At 35.8% G+C, this 19,709-nt stretch overlaps 1 protein-coding gene and 1 pseudogene across 3 annotated transcripts; one reads left to right on the top strand and one right to left on the bottom strand.

Moving 5' to 3' along the window:
* Positions 1-3,923: 3,923 nt before the first annotated feature.
* Positions 3,924-6,886, bottom strand: LOC116130151 (annotated as a pseudogene).
* A 5,990-nt stretch (positions 6,887-12,876) lies between these two features.
* Positions 12,877-19,587, top strand: LOC116130269 (ubiquitin-activating enzyme E1 1). Of its 3 annotated transcripts, none has more exons than XM_031416024.1 (7): positions 12,877-13,078; positions 13,374-13,723; positions 14,785-15,002; positions 16,029-16,823; positions 17,264-18,132; positions 18,228-18,660; positions 18,798-19,587. In XM_031416024.1, exons 2-7 carry the CDS (start codon positions 13,579-13,581, stop codon positions 19,392-19,394), a joined length of 3,057 nt encoding a protein of 1,018 aa, XP_031271884.1. In that variant the 5' UTR covers positions 12,877-13,078; positions 13,374-13,578; the 3' UTR covers positions 19,395-19,587. The 3 variants fall into 3 exon arrangements, with proteins under 3 accessions (XP_031271884.1, XP_031271883.1, XP_031271882.1); XM_031416023.1 differs by having other exon boundaries at positions 13,350-13,723; XM_031416022.1 differs by lacking the exon at positions 12,877-13,078 and having other exon boundaries at positions 13,159-13,723.
* The last annotated feature ends 122 nt before the right edge of the window (positions 19,588-19,709 follow it).

Raw genomic sequence — 19,709 nt, 5'->3', positions numbered from 1 at the left:
CTCTTATCTTGATTATCTTATTATGCAGATTCTTTGTGTATGAACTAGTCATCTGTGTGTCTACTTTTGCGTGTGCGCATGTGTAGACTGTCTTTAAGTCCCCAAATAATTTCTGTTTGTTTTTTCTGCCATTTCTGGTGCTTGCATTTAAGTCCTCATTACTTACCCGTGACAGGGAGACACTGAGTAGATATGGTTATTAATAACAAAAGTTATCCATCTTGTGAGTCTTGACCCGTGTGGGATAGGTTGAATGGCTAGGATTTTACCTAAATATGTGTAGCAAAATGATATTATTTTTATTTACATTGTACAAAGTTGCAAAACTTTTAAGAAATTACAGTTAAACCCCTAAAAGATTACATATTGCTCCCCGTTCTACCAAGCAAAACTCTAGAAGCCCTCCGGTTGCTCACATAAAATAAAATTTCAAAAAGATCTGTTATCATATAAACCAAACTTGGGCTTGAAGCCTCGGTAGGCCAGGGTCGGGTATTAAAAACCCAAGCTTTTTCCTAGACACGGGTTGCAGTTTCTTATGTACACGGGTCTAACCCGTGAAAGTTCGGCCCAGGCTTGGGTATATACATCCCTAAAAAAAGTGGATATGTTTGGGTGCGTTTGGCACATTATTTCTACCTATATTTCCAATCCTATTCCCAAAATACTGTTTGGCACATTATTTAAGAAATATTAGTATATTTTTTAATTACTTTTAGACCCCTTAAGTTTATTAATTTCATTAAATACCTAAAAAAAAAGTTTAAAAATTAACAAAAACACCCCCACCCACCCATACTTGTTAGATTCCGGCAACCACCATCGGTGGTAGTCGGAATCTGTCACAACGGCCTACACCACGAGCGGAACTGGCCAGTAATTCATCGATCTGGCCGGATAAGGCCAGATTTGGCCTTCGTTGACGGTCAACGACGGTCATATCTTTGACCGTTGCTGACGGCCATATCTTTGGCCGTTTGCGGCCGTCGACGGCCAGATCTGGCCTTTTCCAGCCAGATCCTCCAAATTGGCAAACCGGTACAACAAATACCGATTTGCCAAGGCATCTGCAGAATGAGTTGGTTGATCTCATAAACGGCCTACACCACAAGTTTGACAGTTTCAGCACCACCGTTTGTGAGAAGGTTGATAAAATGGAAGAGGAGAAACTTGATAGGGTTTGGGAAATGGTTGAAGTGCAACCTAAGAAAAGAGAGAGCCAAAAGGGCAAGCATGTGAAATCTCCATTCATGGAAATAAGGTATGATAAGAAGAGGAGAACTAAGAAAGATAAATAAGAAGTTGGTAGAAGTGGAGAAGCGAAAAAGGATGATAAGGAGGAAGTCGGGAAGTTAAATTGAAGGATTTAAAGGTTGATTTGTTTAGGCTAATAGATGAGGAATAGAAAAAATTATTTTATGCCTATTACAATGATGAAGGAAGTGACGTTTGTGTCAATTGCAAACGTCACTTCCAAGACCGAGGATTATTCCCGGAAGTGGTTTGATCAAATGTTGAGAATATGTTGTTGGCTTGATAACTCAATGAGTTATTTTTCCCTATTTTTGCTTATGTTTCCCATAAGGTATTTTGTGATCGCTTAGGCAATCTATTTTTTTCTAAACAAATTGCTTGTGTTTGCCAAGACACTTATCATCTTGTTTTGATTTGATGCAGCACATTGACGAGGTATTGACACTGATGAGGATGCGATAGAGTACTAATTGTGATATTTTTTATCAGCAATGTGCCATCACCGATGTGTCCTTTGGCTAGAGCCTAGTAAGTATATATGAGACGTTAATGAAAAAAGCCAATGATAGAGTAGCAACAAGGGGAGACAAGCAGAAAAGAATGGTCGCAGAGGAGTTTAACAGTGTCCTTGCATATTATCGGTTTGACAAGAGGATGATCCAGTATGTAAGGGGGCAAAGGCCCAAATATGGCAACAGTTGGGCGAAGGTGAAAAGAGTATACTGCATCGTGAATATCAAGCAAATGCATTGGATAACCATCATTTGGCTACTCGAGGAGGGCTTGGTGCAGATCCTTGATTGCAACTGGAGTATTTGTCGAGAGAGAGCGTTGAACATAGTGATGCAGTCACTGTGTAAGTTGTCCCATAGCTTTTACGAGACAGCGGGATATTTGAGTACTTGGGTGATAAACTACTGACGGGAAAGTGGTCACACAAGCACGTGTTCCGACTAATGAGGCGAGTTAAATTGTGTATAAAACTTACTTATTGCAATTAAGTAATTTTATAAAATTATAATTAATTAAGTAATCATTGAACCATAATGTAATGTTATAATTGATTAAGTATGATATTTAACTAGTAATTAAATTTACTAATGTTTATCAATTTATCATATATAATTAATTAATTGCTAATATACTTAGAACTTGATAATTAAAGTAAATAATTAAATATATTATTATTCAATCAAATATACTATTTTATTCAAAAATAATTCTTTTAATAACATTAAAACACTTTTAATTGGATTATAATTCCAGTTATTCCCTTAATTAATCAAAATTTTAATATTACTATATTAAAGTTTTTAATATAGTGTAGTTTATATGTAATAAGTATAATTGTATATTTATTTAATTAGGTTATTCTAAAAATTTAACTTCTTCTATTTTAAATTTTTTTTATATGTAAAATAATAAAAACCTCTCATTATTCACATTTCACAAATATTTTATTGTAGTCCAAGTTCTAAAATAGGTTCCAAACAGGTTCGAAACCAGGTACCCGCTATAGGTTCCAAGCAGGTTCCATTTTTAGATTCTTTTTCTAGGTTCTAGTTTTGGTTTGTTTTCGGTTCCTCCACACATAAGAACTGGAACCGAAACCGAAATCGCACAATGTCGGTTCCAATAAAATGAAACTGGAACCTACCTGCACAGTGCTGGTTTCAGTTTCGATTCTACCCGCATATTCCGGTTCTATCAGTTACCCGTGCTCACCCCTAGAGTAAACGATGTGTTCCCACCCAAGGTTTAGCGAAAAAGTAAGTTTCCACCCCTGGTTTCACAAATCTAAGATTCTCACCCTTAAAGTAACACTGTTAGTGACAGTTAAATTCTGACACAAGTACAAGCGATGCTATTACCAAACTGCCCTCCATATATCCCCTTCTCTGCTATTACCAAACTGCCTTACCGTATTCTTCTTCTTCTTCTTCTTCTTCATCCCCTCCTCCCATCTTCATCTTCTTCTATTCCCCTTGGCATAAAGATCATTTTACTTGTTTTCTCAATAAACTTCAGGAAAAAAAAAATATATATATATACAAAAACAGACCCTTAATAACCGAGGTAAAAGAAAAGAGAAATATGTAAAATTATATTCTTTAGCCTGCGATCGATCAACGATCTACCAAATCACTTTCGCTCTTCATTTTTTTGATCTATCCCTTTCATTTCAGCTTCATCAAACGCAATAACTCCCCAGTCCTCACCCATCAACAAAATTAAACAAATCTATTTACAACTTCATCAACTCCACGTTAAACCAACTTCATCAACTGCGGATTAATCAACAAAATAAATAAACTTAGATCTTCATCAACAAATTCAATACAAACATGACCAAGAATTTTTTTTACCAGAATATAAAAACAACAAAAAAATTACACAGAGAGGGTGGGTGTTGCTTGATTGAGACAACCAATTGCTTGATTTGAGAAGAATTTGGATGAGTTTTGGGATGGTGGATGCGGCAGCAATGGTGGCCATGGCTTTTGTGAGGTTTGGGGTTGATTATATCATTAAAAATTTCGATCCAATATATTATTAACATTTATTTTGAGTTTTATTAATTTGGATTGATTTGAGTTTTGTGTTGTTTGGATTCTGATTTGTTTGAAGTTTTTGGATCTTGGATTCTTGGGTGTTTTACAATATAGTTATCAATAAGTGCATGGATGGTAAAGAATAACATCAATAAAATTATTTCTTAAACAAAGTACTGAACCATCTGAATTTCTTTCTCTTTGAAACCACATTTCTCGTAGAATGATTTATTGTCAACACTGAAATCAAGAATTACCTTGTAACACCCCATATAATGAGCATGGTTTGTAAGGAATTTGATTATCTTCTTTCCTAATTGCATTCCTCGTGCACCAGCATCAGCCACAACATCTTCAATATGCCCAACTTTTCCACAATTTCTCAGAAACTTTTTTTCAATGAACATACTCCCAGTTGCAATAATTTTCCCAGAATGATCATCCTCAATCACACAAACAATATGGTCATCACCATAGGAACTCAGGCTGCGTTTGTTTCAGTTTTGGGAATACTACTTTTAGTATTCCCAAAAAAGTTAAACAGTAAAATACCCAAAAACTCAGATTTTTGGGAATACTACTCCCAATATTATTCAACTTTTTTTAAACCCCTTAAATTTGATAATTTAATTAAATACCCCTAAATATTTTTTTAAATTACAAAAACACCCCAATAATCCACATTTACCAGATTCCGGCCACCACCACCGGATAATGGCCGGAATCTGGTAGGATGGCGCACTACCGACTGAATCTGGCCGGTAGTGCGCCGATCTAGCCTTTTCCGGCCAGATCTTTGGTCGTAACACTCGGTCATGACGGCCAACAAACGGTCGTCGTTGACCATCAACGACGACCGTTTGTTGGCCGTCGTTGAGAGCAAATACGGCCAGATATGGCCTTTTCCGGCCAGATCCACCGTGGATCTGGCTGGAAAAGGCCATAGCGACGCATGATCGGCAAGATCCAACCGGTCATGCTCCCATACGGTGACTCCGGCCACCTCCGGTGGTGGTCGCCGGCTGGGGGTGTTTGAGGGTAGGTTAGGGATATTTTTGTTAACTTTTAATGTTTTATTATAGGGGGTATTTTGTAAAAAACAAACATAAAGTGTATTTTATTAATTTATAAATTCTACATCGTAATACCCACCCAATTCAACTTTTTTTTAACTTTTTTCAAAAAACTTTTCCCAAAACCCCAAATTTTGGACCAAAGGGAGCTCAGTTCTTGAAATCGCTCTTCAAATTGCTTGTCAACACGGAATCACAAACACTTAGTTGTTGCAACAACTCTATGAAACCCTTGCTTTTGTCTGTGATCTCCAATTTCCGGACTTGAAATTTGTTTCCCTCATTGGGTAAGTCAGTGTTCTGCATCCTGGTCAGACCTTAGTTCTCTGCCAAGTAACTAGTAACTGCGATTTGCCAATCTACAAACAAATAGATAGCATTAGATCCGTTAAAAAATTAATTCTTATAAATGATCAAATAATCTATAATACTTAACAAAATCCCAACAAGCAAGCATTTAGTGTACAGGTGAAGCAGCCTTGAAAGTGACTCTACATATCATATATGTATTTCAACAAATTTCTTAGGGTGTGTTTTATTATTTTGGGTATGATTTTTTAAAAAGTTGAGTTGGGTGGTTATTACGAGGTAGGATTTAAAAATTAACAAAAACACTACCCTAGATTTGTTAATTTAACTAAACACCCCAACAATAAAACATTGAAAATTAATAAAAACACCCCCACCCACCCATTAAATGCCGGCAGCTGGCCACTACCGCTGGAGGGTGGTCGACAGTCGTTGTAATAGCGCACGACCGGCAAGATCTGGTTAGTCGTGCATCGATCTGGCTGGAAAAGGTTAGATCTAGCCACATTTGGTCGTCAATGAAGACCATATCTTGGCCGTCGTTGACGACCAGCTATGGCCAAAGATCTAGCCATCAACGGCCAAATCTTTAGCTACGGATCTGATATTTTCCGAACAGATCCATGGTGGATTTGACCGAAAAATACTAGATCGGCGCACTACCAGCCAGATCCAGCCGGTAGTGTGCCATTACGCCAAATTCCGACCACCTTCTGACAATGGTGGTCAGAATTTGGCAAATAGGGAGGATGGGGGTGTTTTTGTTAATTTCTAAACTTTTTTTGTTTTTTTTGGTATTTAGTTAAATTAACAGATCTAGGGGGTTTAAAAATAGTTGAATAAAATAGAATAAGGAAACAAATATGTATTTTAGATAGGATAGGGAAACAAACACAGCCATACATATTTATGAGATTGACATAAACATAAGTATAAACCACTGGTTTCAAAATCTTTCATAAACCTTCTCCGAAATTCTAGAAGTCATTAGAAACCTCCCATAAAGTTGGTTTGAAACCTGCCTTGAAATTTTATAAAATTACTCAGCATAAAATAAAAATTTTCTAAGTGGAAACGAACATTCAAAGATAATTTCATCACTAAAAAGGAGTAAAAAAAGTAACGAATTGTAAACCTAAGAATACATAATTATATATGAAAACAAAAACTTTTATTTTTCAAAATAAATAACATGATTAAAACTAATTTCTGCCGCAGCAATTGAAAATAAAAATAGAAAAATCATAGGAAAAACCTCAACATGTTATGGATCTGAATCTTCATCAAAAACCTTTTAACAAAGGATTGCTGCTGCACCTAGCTAACTTCCTCAAACAATCAAAATAAACTTATATAAAAACTATAACTCAATACGTAAAATAAAAGTCAACTTGAAAAATATATGAATATGCATCTGCAGCCATGGGAGTGAAGGCTTTTCTTATGAAACGATACTCTAATTACAAGGTTCAGATGATGTAAATGCAACATTTAATTAATGAATGAATTCTGATTGAATTTCCACATAATAGATTTATTTTCTAAAAAATAAAAGTCTTGAGCGCAAACTGAAATCTTTGGTCTCTCCCAGCTCATAAATATACATTATACCAAATAGATAAATCTGAAAGGTATGTTATTACATAATAAATTTTGGGGGTGAGCGGTGGTTCCAGGTACCCTGCATTTTTCGGAGGAATCGGAACCAGATTTGCACAGTGCAGGTTTCCGAAAAAAGGAACTGAAACCGGAACTGCACAGTGCAAGTTCTTAAATTCAAGGAACCGAAACCTAAAATGCAGGTTCTGGTTCCTTTCCCGCGTATCCTGTAAAAAATCAATTGCCCCCCTATTAGTTTGAAAAATGAAAAAAATATCTTCAAAGTTTATAAATACACCCCTAACAAATTTTGATTACTCATTTATTTGTGTCCAATGTAACTCATAACCTGTAATCTCTAGGCAACACTTGAATTCAATCAATTCATCACAATTCACATAAAATTTGACAATCAAAACCAAAACACAAACAATTATTCATCACAATTCACATCAAATAACTTCACCAAAATCATTCAAACAAACAACAATATAGAAAGTTAAAAACTGTCACCAACTTCTTTGATTCTCTTACTAATTTCAATCACTACAATTATAAAACTACAAAACAACCCAAAAAGCATAACATGACTCATGTCTAATGCTCCAAATTAGGCGTGGATGTTCCTTCGTCAAGATATTGATCATGTCTAATGCTCCAAAAAAAAAAAAAAAATGACAGCTACAGAAAGCATATAGTGCAGTAAGCTACCAAACACGACACAAAACCCCATAAAAATTACAATCAATGCAACAAACCAAAAGCTCATGCATCTAGTGGCGGATCTAGGAATTTCCTTCGATGGAGGTAAAATATAAATAAAAAAAATAAAATTAAAACCAATCATAACTACACTTTTTTTTTTTTTCATTACAATGAGCTCCAATAAAAAGTTATAAAATACAAATAAATATCTTTAAAAAACACAATTTTTGTAAAAGTAGAACAATTTTTCTACAATTGTCCTTGACTAGTTTTCCTATTCTGAAAACGTTGGATAATCATTTCATTGTCAATTGTATCAAATACATTTTTCTTAATATAGATGACCAAGTAATCATTCATCCATTGATCTCTCATTCGATTGCATAACCGATTTTTCACAAGATTCATTGTAGAAAAAACCCTTTCAACAGTCGCAGTCGCAACTAATAAAATCAATGCAACTTTCACAAGCTTATACACCAACGTATGCAAAATTTCTTTTTTAAATCGAACTAAATTCTTAACCAAATCACCAATTCCTTGTAACTCAGCAAATTTATCACAAGAACGTATGTCAATAACATAAATCTCAATCTGGTTCTCAAGTACTATCAACTCAAGTGCAGAAAAATCAAATAGATAAAACTGACCAAACCCATTTCCTTTTCCTTTGCTTCTTCTTTTTTTCTTCTTTATGTGTTTTTCTCTCTTTTTCTTCTTTTTTGACAAACAACCCAATTTATATATAAAACAACTTATTTGAATTATGAAACTGTCCCAAGATTCTCTTATTCTCACCATGACCTCACCACATTAGCTTTCTAATGTAAAAATGCCTAGATTTCTCCCCTCAATTAAATGCAAACCCAACAGTTCTTATTTCTTTCATTTTCACTCCTAATAAAACTTTTAAAAACTAACAGATCCTCTTGCATAAAAATAAAAATCACAAAAAATATGAAATATATATATTCGGATTAAAAATAGGGTTTTACAAAAATAAAATCTAAACTAATCGAGAGTTAGTAGAAAAGAGTTACGAGAAAGAGAGTATAATAGAGAGAGTAAATGAGATTTGTAAGGAAAGAATTAGAGAGAGTTACAAGGATAAATGAGTAGAGGTTTTACTTACTGAGCATTGTTTTGTGCTCACCCCGTTGTTCCCTATGTTTTGCAGGATCTAGGTGAGGGCATAGTCGGATGAACGTCATTAAGCGAAGAGAACTGGCTACACTGTCCACCATGTTTTTGACGTTTTGTACATGATACTACTTTTTGTATAAAGAGTGTATATGTTTAATAAAAAGAAAAAATTTGGGCCCAACTTTTATGCTTTCTTACATGTATTTTTACTATGCATATTCTAAAGGAATATGAGTAGAATTGAGACGTTACAAGCACCACAAAAAAAAAAATCAAGATATTGTAAATGCTATAAATACGGTTGAAGCATGTAAGCAAGCTTTACAATTGATGAAATATAGTAGATGGGAGAATTTACCCAACAAAGTTTATCTTGCAATAAGAAGGATAGAGTGTTTCCATTAGTTTATCTGTTGATAAAATTAACATTGATTTTAGCGGTTGCCACTAGGCCCACTACTAATATAGAGAGAGTATTTTCAACAATGAATGTTGTGAAAAATCGTTTGCAAAATAGAACGAGTGATTAAATATTATATAAAGAATGATGTATTTAATAATATTAATAATGAAATCATTATACAATATTTTTAAAAGATGAAATCTTATTGAAAATAATTACAAGTGTGTTAATTAATGAGAATTTAATTAATATAAATATTTGTGTTTATTTTTATTTTATTTTATATTAATTGTTATTTTAACCTTTGTCCTCTTAAGCTTCATTCTTGGCTCCGCCCTGGAGATAGCCAAGACTAAAAGTCACACGATGGAATCGATGTGGGATTAGTTGTGTCTAAAAGTTTAATATATGGTCAATATTATTGTATCGATCTGGGATTAGTTCATCATTTTCAAAACTTACTTCATCACAGCTCCAACTTATCCCAATCAAACGTAAATTTATTCGTACACCTAGAAAGGAATGGTAGGGGTGCGGACTGAATGTCTACCATAACATAATATGTGTCACCCTCACCTCTTCAACATTCACTCATAAATACATAATTATTTATATAAATACCTTCCACTAATATACTTTATTTGTCACTTTGTATTTATTCTTTTGATTTAGACCCATTAATCACTAAGGTTGGTTAATTAATTTTTTTTTTTTTGATAATCAAGGTATTCGAATTAGTTTATGTACACTTTGATTAATCATCGGAAGAGAGTTCATAACCTTTTACTTAAATCGCGAATATTCAAAATAAAAATCGAATCTACACCGTGCGCGTCCTAATTCACCCTAACTGTTTAGGTTACCCTAATAGTAATCTAGCCGAAAGTTTAATTTTACTCAAATCTTGAGAAAAGGAAAAGGAATTTGGCTTTGCCTTTGGAAGGAATATATTCGTTCTTTAATGTAAAGTTTCTGTCTGTTGAAACCAATTTGCTGCAACTGTTGAAAGGCTTACTGGAAGGATCCATGGGAGGTGTTGTAGTGAAAGCTTCTAGGAAGCTTCTGCCCCATTTGTATCAGCTTTCTAAAGACAGACCAGACGTGGGCTCCACATAAATTGGTATGGCCAGGCCTACTCAGAAAGTCAGACCTACTTAATTTACTACTCTTGGGCCTAGCCTTCCATCCTAGTTTTAAAAGGGGAAGGTTTTTTTATCCTCATATAATTTTTTTCATCCCTAATATTATATTTATTTTTTGTTTTGGCAAATTTAATCTTATTTTAAATTACTAGAAATACCATTATAATTTTTAAATACATTCATACTATTTTTTTTAACATTTAATCTTATATAAACCTTAACCTTAATTGTTTTTATTATTGAGGATTTTTAACATTCAATGTTATATAAACCCTAACCCTAATATATATATATATATATATATATATATATATATATATATATATATTAGGGTTAGGGTTTATATAACATTGAATGTTAAAAATCCTCAATAATAAAAACAATTAAGGTTAAGGTTTATATAAGATTAAATGTTAAAAAAAAGAGTATGAATGTATATATATATATATTATTTTTAATATTAAAAAAATCTCGCCGTATTATTTGGGGCTACGGTAAGACACAGATAATACGGTAAGGCTATCATAGTGTTGAACGACATTGTAAAAAGGCAGTGACTGATCTCACTTGTTAAGGTTGTTTGATGACAACCTTATATAACGCATGGATGCTTGCTATAGGCAAGTTCACTAGACTGACCCACCAGAGGATTCCATATGGATGGTAACCCCAATGTCTATGGAATAAATCATCTAACGAATGATAGTACATGTGATCCTTAAACTTGAGATCACCGGAGTGCCTTGTACACCGATTGGTGCAGTTTAACACTAGCCCAACACAGTTCTATTCAGAGCTATCAAAAAGTTAGTGATTGACTGTATCAAGGAGTGTATCAAGACTATTGTGGATCGACAGAGGATTCATCACTCTTGGGTACGAGGATAAGTTATCTCATGGCGCAATTTAGTAAATGGCAATGACTCTAAAACTGTGGCCACAGTGGCATTGAGTTGTTACTTTATTCAGTTTATAATACTGGTCATTGGTCCAGTAACTGAATACATACATATTAAGAGTAACTAAGGTTGACACTATTTCTATGCCTCGGTCTCGTTGAGATAACGAATGATGAAAGGGTTGGACCCATATTGACGCCCTACCCGCTAGATCCGACCAGTTTGTGTCATAACGCAATTTTTCAACCAGATTCCGACGATGGTGGCCGAAATCTGGCACTGCAGGTGGTGGGGGTGTATAACTATATGGACATAGCAGTGTATTGTATTTGGATTGGAGCCACTTTGTGACTTGTTTACTGTCTTTATTCTATACCTTACCATTTATCACAGACAAAAACTTTACATTAAAGAAAGAATATATTCCTTCAAAAGCCAAAGCCAAATTCCTTTTCCTTTTCTCAAAATTTGAGTAAAATTAAACTTTCGGCTATATTATTATTTGGGTAACCTAGACAGTTAAGGGTGAATTAGGACGTATAGTTTATATTCGATTCTCTTTTTGGGCATTTGCGATTTAAGTGAAGGATTATGAAGTCTCTTTCGACGATTAGTTAATATGTGCGTAAGTTGATTCAGATACCTTAGTTTTAAGAAAAAATAAAATAAAAATTAATTAACCAATCTTAGTGATTAATGGGTCTAAATCAAAAGAATAAATGCAAAGTGACATATAAAGCATATTAGTGGAAGGTATTTATATAAATAATTATGTGTTTATGAGTGAATGTTGAAGAGGTGGGGGTGACACATGTTATGTTATGGTAGACACTAATGCCCCACCCCTACCATTCCTTTCTAGGTGTACGAATAAATTTATGTTTGATTGGGAAGAGCTGGAGCTGTGAATCTGTGATGAAGTAAGTTTTGAAAATGATGAACTAATCCCACATCGATACAATAATATTGACCATAAATTAAACTTCTAGACACAACTAATCCCACATCGATTCCATCGTGTGGCTTTTAGTCTTGGCTATCTCCAATGGAGGAAGAAACTGAAAGCCTATTCCCAAACGTAAACGTCTTCTAGAACTTTCAAGTATTTTGTAATACCAAAACTTGGACCGCCTGCCTGCCTGACACGAATGTCTCACTTGGGGGCAGCGCCCCGCCCACTGCTCCTCCTCCTTAGTCCTTGCCGTGTTTGTTTGCGCTTTGCCTTTGGCTTTTCCGACCGCCGCACCATTCCGATTCCCATTCATTTTATTTTTTAATTATAAATTAGTATACGACAAATCAAAATTTGACAAATTTTCTATTCAAAACGTCGACGTTTTTTTGTTTTACCAAATGACCCACCATTGTCAATTCTGATCTTGACTTTTATTTATCTATCTCCTCTCTCCTTCCTCCACACCAAATTCCTGCTTTCTAACAAGATGATTCTCAGTACAAAATTTTCCAAACAGCACCTGTCCAACTCAAAACCCTAGACACATAGCTCCACCACAAAACAATGCAAACCCACAATTACCCCTCCTTCTCCATCTCCATATATCATCATCACACAACCCACGCATAAGTAAGACTAAAATTACTCTCCAAGTAATCCATCTCCTCTCCATTTCAATTTAACAACTAAAAATCAATTCCTTAAAATCTACTTCTTCTCCCCCACAGATTCTATTCTTCTCTTAATCACAGTCCTAATCGGTACGTTTCTTTTCCCCTTTTTTTAACCTTTACTATTATTATTATTATTTTTAATAANCCTAGACACATAACTCCACTACAAAACAATGCAAATCCACAAATACCCCTCCGTCTCCATCTCCATATATCATCATCACACAACCCACGCATAAGTAAGACTAAAATTACTCTCCAAGTAATCCATCTCCTCTCCATTTCAATTTAACAACTAAAAATCAATTTCTTAAATTCTACTTCTTCTCCCCCACAGATTCTATTCTTCTCTTAATCACAGTCCTAATCGGTACGTTTCTTTCTCCCTTTCTTTCACCTTTACTATTATTATTATTATTATTTTTAATAATAACATTTCTATACTCTAAAGATTCCTTGTTCCAAATGAAGTTTAACAAGTGGGCGTTAGGGTTTACAGTCTTATTTCCGATTATTCTCGGATATCTGTACGGAAACTCTGATGTTGTTGTTCTTGTTGTTGATTATGGTAATCGATGCATGAGTTTTTGGTTTGTGGCATTGATTGTAATTTTTATGGGGTTTTGTGCCGTGTTTGGTAGCTTACTGCACTATATGCTTCCTAGAAAGAGAGCCAGTGAAGGAGTGGTTGTTGTCAACGAAACCGAAGAAGAACAAACTCTAAACATTTCTAGCGATAACGATAACGCCTCGTCTGTTATTAAGAAGCATCGGATCTCTGAATCAACCCCCGCTGAGACTAACAACGCCGTTATTTTGGACGACAGTAGCAACCACAGTACCAGTACCACCCTAGCTGAAATCCCGATCATGGCCCTTGGCGATTCCAATCAGACTGACATCGATGAAGATCTGCACAGCCGTCAGCTGGCCGTGTACGGTCGCGAGACGATGAGACGACTTTTCGCTTCCAATATCCTCGTCTCCGGGATACAGGGCCTTGGTGCCGAGATCGGTATGATTATTTAATTACTATTTTGTTTGGTAGATCGTGGTTTGATGGTTGTAAATTTACATTTTGTTATTCTTTATGTTGGTTTTGTAAATTTTAGTTTTGGGGTTTGTGATTTTGTATTTAATTTTGTGATTGATCTTTGGGATGCCGTAGTTTTGATATCCTGGATTATTTTTGTTGTTAAATTTTGTGTTTAATTGTTGTCTGCTTGATGGGAAAACAAGGAAATGCAATCGGTTTGTTCACCTTCTTTTTGGTAGTTTGTAATACGTATAATAGAGGCTATGTTGAAGACATGCGATCTATTCTATATATTATCTGTTATGAAGGCATTGCATTGGCCTTTACGTGCTAGGTTTAGAATGCATTTTTTCCTGGATTTTAGCTGGTTAAGGGAATATTCTATAGTTTGTTGTACATATATTAGAAGCTATGTTGAAGAAATGAGATCTATTTTGTATGTCATCTGTTAAGAAGTCATTGACCTTTACATGCTAGGTTTAGAATGCATTTTCGCTGGGATTTAGCTGGTTAAGGGAATATTCTATGGTTTGTTGTACATATGTGAGAAGCTATGTTGAAGAAATAAGTTCTATTCTAGATGTCATCTATTTTGAAGTCATTGGCCTTTACTTGCTAGGTTTAGAATGCATTTTTGCTGGGATTTAGCTGGTTAAGGGAATATTCTATGGTTTGTTGTACATATGTGAGAAGCTATGTTGAAGAAATAAGTTCTATTCTAGATGTCATCTATTATGAAGTCATTGGCCTTTACTTGCTAGGTTTAGAATGCATTTTTGCTGGGATTTAGCTGGTTAAGGGAATATTCTATAGTTTGTTGACAGATATTATAACCTATGTTGAATGAATGAGTTTTACTCTATATGTTATCTGTTATGAAGTTATTGGCCTTTACATTGTTAGGTTTAGAATGCATTTTCACCGGGATTTTAGCTGGTTAAGGGAATATCTGGCTAGTTTAATTTGACATGGACTTCTTTTGAGCTGCTGTGAGGTCCATGATTTGTAGTCTTACTTCATGTTATTTTTGTTACTTGCAGCAAAGAATCTTATTCTTGCTGGTGTCAAGTCTGTGACCTTGCATGATGAAGGGACAGTGGAGCTGTGGGATTTGTCCAGTAATTTCATATTTTCAGAGAATGATGTTGGTAAGAACAGGGCTCTTGCCTCTGTTCAGAAGTTGCAGGAGCTCAATAATGCGGTTATTATTTCTACCTTAACAACAAAGTTGACCAAAGAACGACTTTCTGATTTCCAGGTATTTCTCCCACTTTGTTTTTGCTTGATTAAACCTATGAATTGCTTAGTAACTTTTTTTATTTACGAAGACAAGTGTTACGGCATATTTGAAGTTGTTCCGACTTGTTCTATTTGATTTATATTTTGAACAAATTCATCATATAATACTGATTCTGTTCATTAACAGATAAGACGCTGAACATATTTCACCAGTTCATTAATCTTTCTTGTTGACTAAAACAAGATTTAAGAGGAACTTCTGACAATGTAGCAGTTCATAACAAAGATAAAGACAAGACTGAAATTAGAATAATGAAAGATCAATATCTGGAATTCGAGAGTTGTTGGAAATTCTCAGATTTGAAATTTGCTATGTGATGATGAGAGAAACTACTCTAATCAATAAATAATAATAATGATAAGTTGAAAAACTGCTTATATTATTTGAAGAGGCTAATTATAACAACCTTAGAAACACCTAAATCTGTCGAGCATAAAATATACAGCAAAAAACATTTCTTTCTTTGTTTGTCTGCAATATGCTGTTGTGTAATCCTGTTCTGCTTCTGCAAGAAACTGGATATATTAGATTTTAATGTCTTCTGTCCATTAAGGACTTACTTAAGTTGACTGATCTTCAAACTCCTGTCACTGGAGTGTGTTAACGTAGATTAATAACCTCAACTTTTTGACAGTATGTTTGTTTGTCTAAGAAGCGTCATTGTTATTGGATCCTGATTTAAGGAAATGACTTTCTGTTTCAAAAATTGAAGGTTGGGCTGGTTTTTTAGGGCCTTTTGTAGCTAATTTAGATGTTTTAATCTAGTTGAAAAGATCTTGCGCTTTTACTAGAAATGAATTGCACAACATATTAGGGCTATTATTTTTCAATTTTTTTCCTGTGATAGGGAATGAAGAACGTATTAGGTCTTTAAGTTTATTATATTTCTGATATCTGATCCATGTCTTATGCTGTTATTTCTATTGGCATTTTTGTGTGTTTACTTATTTCATTGTCCATGCTGTTTACTTTTTGGTGGTGCAGGCTGTTGTATTCACTGATATCAGTCTTGATAAAGCCATTGAGTTCAATGACTACTGTCATAATCATCAGCCACCCATCTCTTTCATCAAAGCAGAAGTTAGAGGCCTTTTTGGCTCCGTGTTTTGTGACTTTGGTCCTGAGTTTACAGTTTTTGATGTTGATGGAGAGGAACCACGCACAGGCATTATTGCATCCATTAGCAATGACAACCCAGCCCTAGTTTCTTGTGTTGATGACGAAAGGCTCGAGTTTCAGGATGGGGATCTTGTTGTGTTCTCTGAAGTTCATGGAATGACACAGCTTAATGATGGGAAACCAAGGAAGATAAAAAATGCAAGGCCATATTCGTTCACTCTTGAGGAAGACACCACAAATTATGGTACCTATGTTAAAGGTGGTATTGTCACGCAGGTGAAGCAGCCCAAGTTGTTGAACTTTAAGCCACTAAGAGAAGCTATCAAAGACCCTGGTGATTTTCTTCTGAGTGATTTCTCCAAATTTGATCGCCCGCCTCTTTTGCACTTAGCATTTCAAGCACTAGATAAGTTTGTCTCTGAGTTGGGTCGCTTCCCTGTTGCTGGTTCAGAAGAGGACGCTCAGAAGCTTATCTCTGTTGCCACTAGTATTAATGATAGCTTCGGAGATGGGAAAGTGGAAGATATTAACCCAAAACTTCTGCGGCACTTTGCCTTTGGTGCTAGGGCAGTGTTGAATCCCATGGCTGCCATGTTTGGTGGTATTGTTGGACAAGAGGTTGTAAAAGCGTGCTCTGGCAAGTTTCATCCTCTTTTTCAGGTTGGTTGTTGGTTTTGTTTCACGAGAGTTGTTTTTAGAGTCAGGACATTTCAATGTGCTTGTTATTCTGCATAATCAAGCCTGCTTTTATTGCATCAATAGACCTTATTGTGGGCATTCTATCTGTGCCAATTCTCAGAGATTTATCTCTCTGTTTCTCACACACAAAAGACATGCATGCATACATAAGAGTAGGCTCATGCTTACATGCACAGATACTGTGATTTAGAGTGTGTTGTAATTAGTCACAGGAACTGCTGACCGCGCTAGACACATGGTTGTGAAGCCTTTTAATATGTCCTGTTATGTTGATCTTGTTAACTTGCTTAATTTTAGTTGCATGAGAAACTTATGACCATTTTTCAGAGCTTTGTCTGAGGACTTGTACTCTTTTGATGTGTTGTTCTGTTTAACTAACCTTATTTCACTTGTTTTCACAGTTCTTCTATTTTGACTCAGTGGAGTCACTTCCTACAGAGCCTCTGGACTCCAGTGAGTTTAAACCTATAAATAGCCGTTATGATGCACAAATTTCTGTGTTTGGGGCCAAGCTCCAGAAGAAACTGGAGGATACTAAACTGTTTATCGTAGGATCTGGTGCTCTAGGATGTGAATTCTTAAAGAATGTAGCGCTGATGGGAGTTTCATGTGGTGATCAAGGAAAACTAACAATCACTGATGACGATGTAATTGAGAAGAGTAATCTTAGTAGGCAGTTTCTCTTCCGTGATTGGAATATTGGCCAGGCCAAGTCCACAGTTGCTGCTTCTGCTGCCTCATCAATAAATCCTTGTTTAAACATTGAAGCCTTGCAAAACCGTGTGGGTCCGGAAACGGAGAATGTGTTTGATGACAACTTCTGGGAGAATTTAAGTGTCGTTATTAATGCTTTAGACAATGTCAATGCTAGGCTGTATGTTGATCAAAGGTGCTTATATTTCCAGAAACCACTTCTTGAGTCAGGGACTCTAGGTGCCAAATGCAATACTCAAATGGTCATCCCTCACTTAACAGAAAACTATGGTGCTTCAAGGGACCCACCTGAGAAACAAGCACCCATGTGCACCGTGCACTCATTCCCTCACAATATTGACCACTGCTTGACATGGGCTCGATCTGAGTTTGAGGGATTGCTTGAGAAAACTCCTGCTGAAGTGAATGCTTATCTATCCAACCCGGCTGAATACACTACTGCAATGACCAATGCTGGTGATGCTCAAGCTAGGGATAACTTGGAACGTGTTCTTGAGTGCCTTGACAGGGAAAAATGTGAGACGTTTCAGGACTGCATTACCTGGGCTCGTCTAAAGTAATTTCCTTTATGATTGAAATTATCTTTGTGACTACAAATTAGTGTTTTGTTTTATAATTTCTTACATTTCATCATGATTCTTATGTAATCAGGTTTGAAGATTATTTTTCCAACCGTGTCAAGCAGTTGATTTACACATTTCCTGAAGATGCTGCTACCAGTACTGGGGCCCCGTTCTGGTCAGCCCCAAAGCGATTCCCTCACCCACTGCAGTTCTCAGCTGCTGATCCTAGTCATCTCCATTTTGTTATGGCCGCATCAATGCTACGAGCTGAGACATTCGGCATTCCGGTTCCTGGTTGGGCCAAGAATCCTAAGCTGTTGGCTGAGGCTGTTGACAAAGTAATTGTCCCAGAATTTCAGCCAAAGAATGATGCAAGAATAGTTACCGATGAGAAAGCTACTACTCTCTCCACTGCTTCTGTGGATGATGCAGCAGTTATCAATGATTTAATCATGAAGTTAGAGCAGTGCAGGAAGAACCTACCACCGGAGTTCAGGATGAAACCAATTCAGTTTGAAAAGGTTAATATCTTTTCATCCCTTGTTCCAGTATATATTTACCACTACCATGCGTATTCCTTTTGGGAATCAAAGTGGGTCTCAACTCCTTAATAATTTAAATTTGCTCATCTAAACTCAACATTTTTGTGAATGTGCAGGATGATGACACGAATTATCACATGGATATGATAGCTGGGCTTGCCAACATGAGAGCAAGAAACTATAGCATTCCTGAGGTTGACAAGCTAAAAGCCAAGTTTATTGCTGGAAGGATTATTCCTGCTATTGCAACTTCCACTGCAATGGCGACAGGTCTTGTGTGCCTGGAGCTATACAAGGTTCTGGATGGAGGGCACAAATTAGAAGACTACCGCAACACATTTGCTAACCTTGCATTGCCTCTATTTTCCATGGCTGAGCCTGTCCCGCCCAAGGTCATGAAACACCGTGATATGAGCTGGACTGTTTGGGATAGATGGATCCTGAAAGGCAATCCCACCCTCAGGGATCTTATTGAATGGCTCAAGCAGAAAGGGCTGAATGCTTATAGCATCTCATGTGGAAGTTGCTTACTCTTTAATAGTATGTTCCCCAGGCACAGAGAACGGATGGACAAGAAAGTGGTTGATCTGGCAAGAGAAGTGGCGAAAGTAGAATTGCCTCCATACCGTCGTCACTTAGATGTTGTTGTGGCATGTGAGGATGATGAGGATAATGATATCGATATTCCTCTGGTATCGATTTACTTCCGTTAAAATGTTGTTTTCCCGATCCACCAAACCAGTCAAACTGTGATTTAAGAATGAGAACCCTATTATTCGAAGTAGTATCTTTGGTTCTGTTTTATATTGAAGAGGTACAAAATCAAAATTTTACATCAGTTTCACTTGTCATATAGAAACCGAAAGCAACTCTGATTGTTGTTATATATTTCTATATTTGCTTTTATCTGCTGCTTGTGTTGTTGCTTTGTGCGTAATCTTCTTTGCTGTGTGAGTGAGTGGTCACTGATTGCAACTACAGTTTTAACACTAGATTTATGGGTTACTTTCTTTAGGTTTCTTTGTTTC

Source organism: Pistacia vera, unplaced genomic scaffold (genome assembly GCF_008641045.1).
Source record: "Pistacia vera cultivar Batoury unplaced genomic scaffold, PisVer_v2 Contig218, whole genome shotgun sequence".
Taxonomy (NCBI): Eukaryota; Viridiplantae; Streptophyta; class Magnoliopsida; order Sapindales; family Anacardiaceae; genus Pistacia; species Pistacia vera.
Note: the sequence above shows the minus strand (reverse complement) of the source record. Positions and strands in the feature narration are given on the sequence as shown.

Bases quoted from the DNA above. Each gene is read 5' to 3' on its own strand.
- LOC116130269 (XM_031416022.1), top strand. From the start codon at position 13,174: ATGAAGTTTAACAAGTGGGCGTTAGGGTTTACAGTCTTATTTCCGATT. The intron at 13,724-14,784 runs GTATGATTATTT...TGTTACTTGCAG, and splicing joins GGGCCTTGGTGCCGAGATCG to CAAAGAATCTTATTCTTGCT. The intron at 18,661-18,797 runs GTTAATATCTTT...GTGAATGTGCAG, and splicing joins AACCAATTCAGTTTGAAAAG to GATGATGACACGAATTATCA.